This window comes from Fukomys damarensis, unplaced genomic scaffold (genome assembly GCF_012274545.1).
Source record: "Fukomys damarensis isolate Sample0158 unplaced genomic scaffold, DMR_v1.0_HiC HiC_scaffold_12, whole genome shotgun sequence".
Lineage (NCBI taxonomy): Eukaryota > Metazoa > Chordata > Mammalia > Rodentia > Bathyergidae > Fukomys > Fukomys damarensis.
This window is the reverse complement of record NW_022900924.1, coordinates 14907589-14920042: the sequence shown is the minus strand read 5'-3', so window position 1 is coordinate 14920042 and position 12454 is coordinate 14907589. Positions and strand designations below refer to the sequence as shown.

At 56.2% G+C, this 12454-nt stretch overlaps 1 protein-coding gene across 1 annotated transcript; it reads left to right on the top strand.

Moving 5' to 3' along the window:
- The first annotated feature begins 4155 nt into the window (after nucleotides 1-4155).
- On the top strand, nucleotides 4156-5466 carry LOC117285742. Its single transcript, XM_033762668.1, has 3 exons — nucleotides 4156-4160; nucleotides 4504-4573; nucleotides 4670-5466. Exons 1-3 carry the CDS (start codon nucleotides 4156-4158, stop codon nucleotides 5270-5272), a joined length of 678 nt encoding a protein of 225 aa, XP_033618559.1. The 3' UTR covers nucleotides 5273-5466.
- Nucleotides 5467-12454: the final 6988 nt, after the last annotated feature.

The window sequence follows — 12454 nt, the reverse complement described above, 5'->3', positions numbered from 1 at the left end:
CCCCAGGTCCCCTTGCTGACAAAAGGCCTATCTTCTCTCTGCCTAAATGATTTAAATTCTAATCAAACATCATTTATAGTACATCTCGGAGCCGTCTCCTGGGAGCTGCTCCCACATGAGATGTTGCCATGGCAACCGGGGGGTCTTGTTTCAGAAATGTCAGATTGTATTATTGTCTTCACACTTCTCTGATAACCTGGTGTCTCTCTCTCTCTTTCCCCCGCTCACACCACCAGCCCCAGGATTTTATACCTCCTCTTTCTCTCTCCCTCTCTCTCCCTGCCATGCCGGCCCCTTGGCTTTCCCAGGACACCCGCAGCTTCCAACCCCAGGGCGAAAGAGGCCTGATGATTTCCTCCCCACCTCTCCTTCCTGGCCCGGGGCCTCCCCCGCTGGGAAAGGGGTCTCCCCTACCGCCCTTCATCTTGCACAGACGCACGGCCCCCTCTAGGGGCTTGCTGGAGGGCTCTGGTGTCATTTTATTTTGCTAGATATGAAAATGAGACATAGATTTTTCCCGGCGATGCGTGTGTGAAGTTCTAATCTGGCTTTTCAGGATTCTTTTTTTTTTTTTTCTTTTGGGGGCAGGGAGGGGGAGTGGCAGGAGAAACCGAGCCCCTGACGGATGCAGAAGGAGAGGCATGTCGGGGCGTGTGCGCGGGAGACGGCTGTGTGTTCCCGTGTGTGCACCTGCCTGCTATGCGTGTATGTGCCTGGTCACGTGCGTCTGGCCCCTGCCCTAGTCCTCCCTGGCTCTGGGGACACAATGGCCACATCCATGCTGGAGCCCACATCAGCCCCTGCCAGGCCGCGGGGAGACTGGCCCACTGTCAATATCAGAGCAGAAGCCACAGCGGCCCAGAGGGTGCTTTGAGGTCTTTGCCACTGCCCAGCTGGGATCTCACAGAGCGCTATTTATGTGGATTACATCATTTAATCCCCCAGGGGAGATTTTATTGTTATCCTCACCTTACAGATGGGGAAACTGAGGCTCAGGCAGGCAACATGAAGGAGAAGGAGCCACGTAAATGGCAGAGGTAGTTACAGAAATGAAGCTCCCTGCTCCCCTTTCTCCACTCTGTGCCAGACCTCCCAGCAAAGAAGGCGCAGGCGGGACCTTCCAACGCCCCTCTGCGTGGCACCCCTGCCGTGGGACCCTGAGACACAGTGTGTGGCTGCACAGCCCAGGGCTGTCGGGATGGGGGTCCTGGAGACTCTCAGTGACTTCTCAGCAGGGGACCTGACATTTACAGTGTCCTCGGACCTCAAAAAAGTATGTTCCGGGTCCTCACAGAGACCCGGACAGACACGGGACCTCCAGCTCGCCGGGGCTCTCGCTGAGTCTGCGTCTCCCAACGTGTCCTATGACCTATGACCTATGACCTATGACCGTTTCCCAGAACATGGACTCCAGAGAGACAGACAGGGAGAGACCCAGGCCCCGCCCATCGGAGCCGCCCGCGCGTGTTTGTCCAGGCCGGGCATTGATCGCGCTGCCTGTCTGCGCCACCTCTGATAAATCCTGGCCTCGGTAATGAACCTCCCTGCACACGTTCGCAAAGCACACACCAGCCCTGGCCCCAGCGGTTAATATTTAACTGAATAAGGGCCATAAATATGGAAAATGGGACTTTTAATTAAATAAGCAGCTTTTAAAAGGGCCCTTGGGCGGGAGAGGCTTTTGTTTAAATATGATTGATTTGACATGTCCTTCCACTCTCCCGAGCTGCCTCCTGACGTTAACTCTTGGCCCTTGGCCCCAGGAGCAAGTTGGCGAGGCCAGGCCCATCCTGCTGGGGAAGCAGGCCAGTGGGAAGCAGGGGTCCCATGGGGTGTGAGTTCCTCTGCAGCTGGGTTAACCCCTCGGGCACTGCTGGAGTCTCACCTTTTGAAGGTCAGGCCAGCAGGGAGGTCCCCCAGATCTCAGGGTGCAGGGGCCCCTGTGGGGGCTGAACCACCATTGTCTGTCCTCTGTGCCTCAGTTTCCACATCCGTAACATGGGAACAATCGGGCTGGGTGTGTCCCAATATGAGGGGGACGACAGCATGCTGTTCCCTTTCCTGGCGTCACCAGGAACATGACCAGGAGGTCAGGAGGGGGCCCAGGAGGGCCCAGGGCTGCATTCAGAGTGGACCCCATACCCCCCACTGGCACTGGGCCCCACAAGTTCTCAGAGTTCTGCCCAGACCCGTCACAGGCGGCAGTGACTCACCCAGCAGCTCAAAACCCTCCACTGCCGTCTGGAAGGAGAATTTGGCAGTCAACCCCGCCTGTCTCCAGCCTCTGAGCAGGTGGCCTTTAACTTCTAAAACTTTCCAAAAAGAGAAACCAACTCCAGTCTATTTTGAAGTCACTCTGTAGAAAGCACGTTCTACCGGGCAGATTCCGTGCACGCCTGGCCTCAGAGCCCTCCAGTCCTCTGCCTTCCTGGGTGAAGGAGCCCATCCCTGAGGGGCCAAACCATAGGCTCGGAGCTGCCCCACCAGGGAGCAGTGCAGTGGGGATTGGGATCCAGGCTGCTGTGTCCCCAGTGCATATCCTGGGCCCCATGGCATCCTGGTCTGGTCCAGACTTGGCTCCTGTGAGCAGGCATAGAAGCCACCACCTCTCTGAACAGTTAGGACATCTTTTATTACCGGAGGCCAAGCCCAGTGGGGTCGCACAGCTGCCCAGTTTATCAACACACCTCCCACCCTGCCTGCAGGCCAGCTCTTCCCCGGGAGGCCCAGGTGCGATTCCTTCCCTCGCTCCTCCTGTCAGTCCTTGCCTGCGCTTTTCGTTGCTGTCTCCTGGGGTCATCCACCCATCCACCCATCCACTCACATAGTCGAGAACCAGTTCCTGATGACCTTATTCTATTTCCCCAACTGTAAGATCAAACATTTTTTTTTCTTTTCAGCATTTTGAAACTGGATTATATTTCCTATCCACACCCATTTTTATTGGCTAGAAATGCATCCTTAAACAGAGGATTACCCCTCCAGCCAATCCTACCTTCAGACTGGAAGGAGAGTTTGTACCTCGCCCGTGCCACCAGGAGTGGGAGGAAATTGAGGGATCTCAGGCAGACCTGGCTGCTGCTCCCCGGAGCTCACTGCCGACTGCAGATTATACCTTAAAAAGCACCCTTCTTTCTAATTCCCCAAACACCCCGTTCTGACACATTCACTCTTTTACAGTTTTAGTGCACCCTCCCATTTCTTGTGTCTCTGTGCCCAGAAGGCGATTTTATGAAGGGAAGAGGTCAAGGGAACTGAGCCCTTACACTCTCCCAGGGACTGTTCTAAGAGGTATCGTGCACTCTCTCATTTCACCCTCGCCACAAGCCAATAAGTTGCGTGCCAGTGCCATCCCTCCTGGTTTGCAGATGAGAAAAACAAGGCCCAGAGAGGGTAAGAAACTGGCTCAAATCCACAAAGTCAGTGAGTGGTGCAGCCAGAGCCTCCCAAAAGGGGCTACCCTCAAAGGCACACACAGAGGAGCTGGAGGGGCCAGGGAGCTCCGCTGGGAGGCCCTCTAGAGAAATAGTGTCCCTGTCACAGTCACAGCTACTAAAATCTTTGCTTTTGGAGTGGCCAGTGGCAGCTCCAGGGACAGTTCACAGCTCGTGCCCCCTTCTCCCGGAAGCTGTGGGCTGGGCACAGGTCAGGGAGATTCCCCCCTCCCCCATCATCACAGCCATTGCCATGGCAACCCTTCCCAGGCATCCCCCAGTTTTGGGTCGGTTTCCTGAGCTCAGCGCTGGGAGCCAGGCAGGGCTGAAGCTGGTGCTGCATTGGGCTGGAGACGGCAGGCAGAGGTACTGAATTCCAGGCACAGAGGAGGGCACTGCGCCTGGCAGAGGTCCCTGAACCCCTGGCTTGTGAGCCCAGAGTAACTTGGGACAAAACTGAGGCCTGCAGATGTTTGAAAAGAAACCTCAGCCTGAGACTGTCTTTCCCATGCCCCTCCAGTGTTCCTCAGGGAGTCCTACACCTTCCACATGCCCAGGCCGGCCAGCTCCCCCTCCTGCCAGCACCTGGCACCAGCCACCTTCCTCTCTCCCCTGGGCAACTGCAGACCCTCTTCACTCGGAAGTCAGGGAGACTCCGCCAGCCGAGGCCTCTGCCTGCCCTGCCCGGCTCTGTCCCTTCTCCAGGCAGCCACCTCGGCCCATGCTGTGAGCAACAGGACCCCATCAAGCCCAGGAGACACTGGAAACCAGGGCGGCAGGGAGCAAAGGCCAGGGCAGTTCAACTCCTTTCGGTGTCAGAGAAGATTATGAGTCCGGCTCTCAGGGCTGAGGGCTGGGGCCCAAGTCAGCCCGTGATCCCAAGTGAGCGGAGGTCAGAGGTCACCAGCTGGCGCCTTTGTGTGTCAATATTAGCACGAGAGCCACCTAATTGGGGTGGGTCAGCCAGTGGGCCCAGCCAGGGCTCCGCAGAAGAGAGAGGCTGGATGGGCCCCCACCACTTGCCACAGTCAGCTCACACCTTCCGTAGATGGCTACTGAGCACCTGAAGGCGGAGGGAGCATCGGCCGGGTTTAGATGCTGCTCTTGTCATTAAACAGCGGCTGCCCTGCAGCCTCCCTGTGAGTCTGACTCCTCGCGGCCTCATCCTACTGCCAAGCAAACTGGGCACAAGACAGCAAGCAAGGCTCAGCCCATCTGTCCCCTCCCTGTGCCAGGACCACAGAAGACTGTCTGCATTGAATTCGGGAGAAAAACGAGGCTCAGAGTGGGACGACGCTTGTCCAAAGCCACACGGCTATCGGACGCGGGTATGTCCATCCCGGGGTCCACAACAGCCCAGCATCTCCATATTTTTAAACTTGTCCTGCCCAGGCTTCTTCTTAGGCCCCTTCTCTGCCTGGGGGCCACTGCTGCTTCCTTCCTGCACCCAGGAGACAGGGAGCTTCCCCTGGCTGCCCGACACAGACCTCCATCCGTGTGCTCAGGCTGACCGCCAAGACTGGCTCCGCTTCTCCCCCGCTGTGGGGTGGAGTGAAGCTGGAACGATCGCCTCTGGGGACTTCAGCGGAGCCACCATGCACCCTGACGCTGTGATCGGAAACCAGCCCGACAGCAGCGGGGGCCGCCAGGCACAGGGACACCGGGTGACAGGAGCCCGGCCCTGCTCTGCCCGCCCGGACCTCACATTCCAGGGTGGGAGCCCTATGGTGCCTGGAATGACACAGTCTGTGATGAGAGCCAGCAAGGGCAGGACAACTTCCGGGAGCATCTCTGTCAACAAGGGTGGAGGAGCAGCCCTGGCAAAGGACCCTTCCTGACTGAGGCGGAGATAGGGAGGCGGCAGAGAGGGGAGGGAGCGCCACTTGCAAAGGCCTGACAGGCTTCTGCCCATTGAGTCTGTGCTGCCGGGATGTGACGATGTGACTGGCTCCGTTTTACAAGGGAGAAAACTGAGGTTTGAGACTTGAAAGGCCCTTGGGTGGGCGGGGAGGGAGTGGCAGAGCCTGTAGGATGTTATACCTTGGACACTGGTGCCTGACATTGGCATCTGGTGCCCGTGGGAAGAAGGGTGTCCCCTGGGAGAAAATGCAAATGGGCCTGAGGTGTGTGTTCTACAGTAGGGCTTTATAGGTGGCTGCAGGAGAAACTCAACTCACAATGAATTAAACAAAAAGAAATGTATTACCTGAAGCAATGCGAATCCAAGAATGGATGGCTTCAGGTGCAGCTGGATCCAGGGGCTGAAATGTGTGTGTGTGTGTCTCTCTCTCTCTCTTCTCCAGGTTCTGCTTCTTAGGTATAGACCTGATTATTAGACCCTGCATGATTGTTCCTGTAGGCCTCTGAGGTCCTCTTCCTCACTCCTCTCCACCAATCCCACCAGCTTGGCCATGTGCCCATCCTAGAACTAATGAGAGGTTGGAATACTTTGTCAGAGAATGGTGATGAATGTATAAGAAGAGACTGTGGAAAAGGAAAAAAGAGACCCACAGCTGGATCCCCCAAGAGTCCCTAGATGGAAAAAGCCTTCCTCCCCTTTAAGAGTGAGAGCAGATTTTCCTTCCATGGGAGACCCTAGCCTCAGACCTTCATAGCATCATTTACAGTCAGGCTTGTGGTGGAATTGCCTGCCCTTCCGTCATCCTAGCATGGCCTCCACTTCTGAGAGCCGCCAATCTGCCCTCCCTCTGCACGGCTCTGTGGCACTTGTGATTTTTCTTTTAGCTGTTGAGGCCAGTTTATGGAGTGGGATATACACTACTTATAGCCTGTATTATCACACTTTGGATCCGAAGATCCCTTAGAGGTGGATGTATCCACTCATGGTAAATAAATGAAATGAATCTACCTTAGATATGAATCACTGGTTCTGCTATGTCCTCTATGAGAATTAGAGTCGTCAGAGTAGCTGTGCATGGTGCCACACACTTGCAACGCTGGAACTCGAGAGGCTGAGGCAGGAGGGTCACCAGAGGTCCAAGGCCAGCCTGGGCCACACAGTTCAAGGCCAGATGAACTACCTAGCAAGACCTTGTCTCATAAACAACAAAACCAGAGTCATCAGAGTATCTGGGTGGGACCGCAAAACAGAGACAAGGAGACATTCCATCTCCAGCCCCTTCAGAAAAATACTCCGACTGCTTGCTCTCCAGGGTGTCACGGTGATCACTTTTTCTGAAGCACTGTTTTGGTCTGCTTTGTGTGGCTATAAGGAATGCCCAAGGCTGTGTGGCTTTGTAAAGAAAAGAGATTCCCTGAGCTCCTTCCCCTGGAGGTCCACCTACCGAGCTCCGGTGAGGCCTCCTGCTGGGTGGTGATACACAGCAGGAGCGTCAGCCCAGGGCCTAGGGAGGTGCCAGGCTTTCTAGCTACTCTACCGAACCACCACCTGCCAGATCCCACCTCTGAAAAGTCTCATCCCGCCCCTAACATGGGCCCACTGGGGAGCAAGCCCAACATGAGCTGAGGGAGTGCAACCCGTATCAGGCACCTGCTCTGTTCCAAGTCCTCGCACACAATGCCAGCGAACCTCCCCGCAGCCCCATGTGGGGCTCTCACTGTGCGTGTGGAAAAGATGCGGAAATGAGGGGTGGACAGGCGAGGCAACGTGCCGACCTGGGATTTGAACTCCGGTCTGTCCCTACAAACACGCGACCGGTCTCATAACCAGGACCTTCTACCTCCGCTCAGAATGTCGGGGTTGTCCATGGCCGGCTTTCCTGAGTGGTCAATGCTCAATTGGCTTCCAGGGTTTTGTTTTGTTTTTGTTTTTTTCCAGCACTGGGGATTGAACCTAGGGCTTGATGCGATCTAGGCAAGCACTCCAGCACTGAGTGACACCCCCAGACCTTTTAAATGTTTTATTTTGAGGCAGGTTTCTGTTAGATCTCCCAAAGTGGCCTCTGACTTGCAATCCTCCTGGCTCAGCCTAGTGAGTAGCTGGAATTGCAGACATGCAATCCAGATTTTCAGCAAGGCCAGGTGAATACTTGCACAGCTCCAAGATCACAATCTTCCTTGGAGTTCGTGCCTTACGAGCCTCGTCCGTCTCCCCTGCTCGGGCCCTCTCTCCGGGCATCACAGACAGTAGTTGATTCACCTGGTCCTCAGCAAGTCAGATGCCTCAGCTAGAGACTGGCCACGCTTCCTACAACCCTCCTTCCGGGGCGCTGGCGAGGCAGGTAGCGCGGAGGGTGCTGGTCCGAGCCAACGGAACCTAAAGCTCATCGCGGGTCCCCACACGATGACGGGTCAGCTCCTCCTGCTTTCGGCCTTTCCACAAGGGTCAGCAGGGGGTGGGGATCATCTAGCAGCAGGAGGGTGGAGCAGAGCAGAGGACACTTTAAGGGCCCGGCATTGTCTGACATTTGGGTTTTACTCTCTGTGGGAAGTGCGCTAATTACTCCCGTTCACCCTGAGGTCCAGCGTAACGGCCACTTGGATTTTATGGAGTGCTGTGGGGCTGCCATTTCTGTGTGACTCCTCCAGACCGCAGTGGCAGAGAGTAGGCCCGCCTCCTCCCGGGCTCCGGCACAGCTCTGCCCCCCGCCAGCCCCCTGAAGGGAGGCACAGCGCATCATTCCCATTGGGCAGATGGGAAAGTCGAGGTGGGTTCCGAGGGGGAAGCGGGTGGCCTGCTCCCCCAGCGGGGACCGGAACGCTGGCCTTTTCCACTTCGATTTCCGTTTCTCTGGGGGCAGATACAGGCATGGGTTCAAGCAAGAAGAAATCATCCAGTCGTCCCCCCATGCATTTCATGGATGAGGAAAAGTTGCATTAACAACTGCTTGTTGGCAAATGAATAAACGAAGGGATGGGTCGCGCGTGAAGGGGTCCATGACGCCTGCCTCACCCCAGGTTGCCTGTGAGGTTGCTCAGCCTGTGTTTTACTCCTCGGCAGACGGCTGCAGTGGCCTTGGTCTCAGAGAGTCCTAAGGTGTCCTTGGCCACAGGGGACACAAAGACAGTCATTCCGCGTGTGAGGGCATCATTAACAGGAGGCAGCGCCCGCTCCTTGGAGAGGTCTGCACCAGGTACTTTTTTCATCTTTCTGAGGACCCTGGAAGGTGGGCGTTATCACCCATTGTGCAGATGAGGAAACGGAGGCTCAGAGAGGCTAAATCTCCCGTCTGAAGCCACACGAGGAATGGGTGATACAGAATCCAAACCCAAGCCCCAAACCGTGTGCCCTGGACCAGGGAGGGTCCTCCTCTCTCCAGCAAGAGGACGGAAGAGGAGGGACTGTGGGCCGGCGGAGGCCTCTGCTCTGGTGGCGGAGGCCTCTGCTCTGGAATTTGCGGTGCCCTGATGGGCCTCGGCCAAAGCAAAGTCCATCCAAGCCAGAAGTTTCTCTGAGGACCCCCCCACCCCCTCCTGAGAGGGGATTGAATCCCGGCTCAGCCCCTTTTGTGTGCATCTGGAAAGCGGATGTCCTGCCCCTGTGGGGGCTCCGGCTTCCGCCCCACCCCCGGCCTCCCCCGGAATTCCACCGGCTTTCAGTGGCCCACCAGGTCTTCCAGACAGCTGACATTTTACACGGGCCCGCGGTTTCCCCTCTGGTCAGCACCGGGCAGTGATAACAGGATTAACCCTGTGGCGGCAGATCACTTAATTAAACTTTGGGAGGAAGAACGCTGCCTCCTCTCGTCAGGGCAGCTCAGAGGAGGGTAGAGGGGGCTCTCAGGGGCCAGGCGGAGCCATTGTGCCCCCTGCAGTCAGTTCTGGGGCAGCCCAAGGCCAAGGGAATCCTTTCGGCTTCCCCGTCCCTTATATCCAGGAAGGTGACTGAGGTCATGGCACTGCTTGTTTCTGTGGATACAGAAAGGCAGCATCTACAGCCTCTCCCGTAGAAGGTGGAGCCTAAAACCCCTCCCACAGAAGGTGGAGCCCCAGCCCCTCCCATAGGGCGGGACCTAAAGCCCCTCCCACAGAAGGTGGAGCCCACGGCCCCTCCCACAGAGGCTTGGAGTCGTCTCTTACCCCTTGAGTCTGCGCTGGCCCCTGGCTTGCTTTGGTCAGTGGAACTTCGCAGAAGTGCCCCGTGCTAATTAAATTCGGGCCTCCAGAGACTCTCACCTTGAGAGTGATTCTCAGAGGGTCTGCTTTAGGATGAGCAACCATGTGGAGAGGAGCCAAGGCTTCTGGCAGTGGCCATTATAGACCGCTGGTCTCCAGCTACCTTCAGACGTGGGAGCGCAGCCAGCCTGGTTCAGCAGCGCTTCCTCCCATCCCACCGCTGCCACAGGCTGGAGAGAAGCCTGGCCAAAACTGAGAGCCATAATGCAGAGGCTGGTGAGGGAAGACTTCATGCTTATGGCAGGAAACTGCTGAGTGCGTGACTGTTTGTTTTGCAGCACTGTTGTAGCAGGAGCTGACTGATACAGCATTGCCCTGGTTTTGTATTACATCCATCCTCCCCCTGGACCTGTCATACACCTGAGCTGAGACCTGCAGGCTGAGTCTACCTCAGTTAGGCAAAGAGGGCAGGGACAGGCATTTCAGGCAGTGGTTACAGCAGGTGCAAAGGCCCTGGGACAGGTGGGCTATGCCAAGCTGGGAGAAAAGAAGACAAGCCAGAGGAGGGGTGCTGTGTTGACATGTTTAAAACGGGAGCCCTGGACCGCCAAGAGAGGATAGCTCATCCGTCTCTTGCACATCCCTACCACGAGAGGACCCGTGTTCTTCCTCCTTGGACAGATGGGACCTTGAAATTTGGCTGAGAGCTAACCACCCTGACACTCCTTTCCGGGTGTGCAACAGGCAGCCTTCACATCCAGGCTCACACCTTCCAGGAGGGCCACCAGGAGCTGAGTGGGCGCCGGGAACCATGGGAGAGCCCCATGGAGGGGCTCTTAGCAAGTGTCCGGTACTGTGACCGGGATGGCCACATGGTCATCCCAGCTCTCGGACTTCTCTGGCCGGGAGAAGCCAGCACTACAGCAGCTCTTCCCTTTCTTTTCACTTTTTCTTTTTCCTTTCTTCCTTCCTCCCATCTTTCCTTTTTTGGTACTGAGACCCAAGGCCTTCACATTGAGCTAGATCCCACCCCCATCCCTTATTTGAATTTTATTTTTTTTAGTTTTGAGACAAGATCTCAACAAAATTGCTACGTTGCTGGGCTCCAATTTGCCAGCCTCCTGCCTCAGCCTCCCAGAGTGCTTTGATTACAGGCTAGCTTCCCTTCCTTCTTAGCCTTCATGGCAATTAGCATTTATCTCAAAAGCAACTCTGTAATTTAATGGCTGCCTAAGGCAGAAAAGAGTACCACATTGATTAGTAATGTCTGCCTCAGAACAGGACAGGAGCATGATTGATGTGTGCTACATACTTTGCTTTAGGGAGTGCTCTGGTCGTTCTTTGAAAATCTCATACCAGTATTGGAGCCAACTCTTGAAGGTCAACTCCAAACTGACCAGCCAGGCAAAGAATAAAAGCATCCCCACCAGAGAAAATGTCAGGGAACATGGTGTTGGAAGACCAAATAGCCCAGCCAGGAGGCGGGCAGCAGGGAGGGACAGCAGATATGTGTGCCAGAGACAGGTCGTGAAGGACGCCCCCTGCTGGTCGGACACAGGCAAGTTGGGTGATCCCCCACCCCCGGTCCTCACAGCCCAGGGGTCCACCAGGTGTGCCCCACGGGACAGAGGTGGCCCGCACTCTCTTTTATAAAGCAGTGTGGGGGCCTGGCTCACCTTTTGCTGACCAGTTGCCTACACTGATGGAGGATCTGTGGTCACCTCCGTCCTGGGCAGGTCCCACTTGGCATTTTGAATCCTCCTACTAACCAGATGGGGGTGTGCCAGCTGCTTTCTGCAGATGGGGAAACTGAGGCCCGTGGGGGCCAAGTGACTTGCCCAGCTCAGGCCATGCGTACAGAGCTAGGATTCCACCCACTGCCTCACTCTAAATTCTGATGCTGGATGCAGTGGTGCACGCCTGTGATCCCAGTGCTCAGGAGGCTGAGGCAGGAGGATCACTGGAGAGTTCAAGGCCAGTCTAGTCTACATAGTGAGTTCAAGGCCAGCCTGAGCTAATATATCAAGACCCTGCCTCAAACAAACAAACAAACAAACAAAAATCTGCTTTAGTGCCAGAATAGCCTGTGAAAGCCTTTTTTTAGCACTCGAGAAAATGAGGTTCCCAGAACTCCCGTGGTTAGTTTGGGGTGGTGACAGTGTGGGTGCTGTGGGTTGGCCTCTGGGCATTTTCTCAATTCTTATACCAGTGCTGTGGCGATGACTTCATCCTCACAGAGTGAATCCGACAAAGTGGGTGGCTCTACCAGCCGGTTCACAGATGGGAAACTGAGGCTCGAACAGAGTTGCAGTGGGCCCCAGCCCTCCCTGGAACTGTGCTGGGATTTGAACCCTGGCTTGTTCCACTCCTGTAGGCTTTGTCTGCCTCAGTGGCCACCAGTCCTGCTGCCCTGCACCCTGGCTCAGCGTGGTTCCACGTCGTCTCCTGTGTGCACTGCGGGGCGGGTAGCGGGTGCCGGAGGAGGAGGAGGAGCCGTGCTACCTGTTTCCTCAGTGGGGAAACTGAGGCCTGTCGGGCTGGAGCGTGGGGCAGGGTCCAGGCGGGGTGGGGCCCCTCCTGCCCCAGCTGTGTCCCGGGGTGGTGCGGGACAGTGATGGAATGGCCGCCTCGGCTCTCATTTGCGTCCTGCGCCCTCCCTCCCGGTGTCTCCTCCTGCAGACAGATGACAAGTGAGAACGGCTGTGACCCAGAGAAATTATCTTCCCTTCTCTTTCACCGCATAATTTTCTGCCCTCTCGTCTGGACAAGCCTGGGTGATTTTTAGCTACAAAAAAAAGGGGGGGAAATTATCATGCAGGAAAAAAAAAAAATAGAAGGCGGCTCCCAGCTCTCCGACAGACAGGCTGTCTGCGGGTGAAAATGAGAATCTCCTGGCTTGTGAACTTGGGGGGCGCGCGGTGGGGCTGTTCACAAGGGAGGATGAGCACGAGCCGGGGGGGGACAGGCTCCAGAGTTGAGAATCC

Bases quoted from the DNA above. Each gene is read 5' to 3' on its own strand.
- LOC117285742 (XM_033762668.1), top strand. The intron at 4,574-4,669 runs GTGAGTCTGACT...TCCCTGTGCCAG, and splicing joins GGCTGCCCTGCAGCCTCCCT to GACCACAGAAGACTGTCTGC.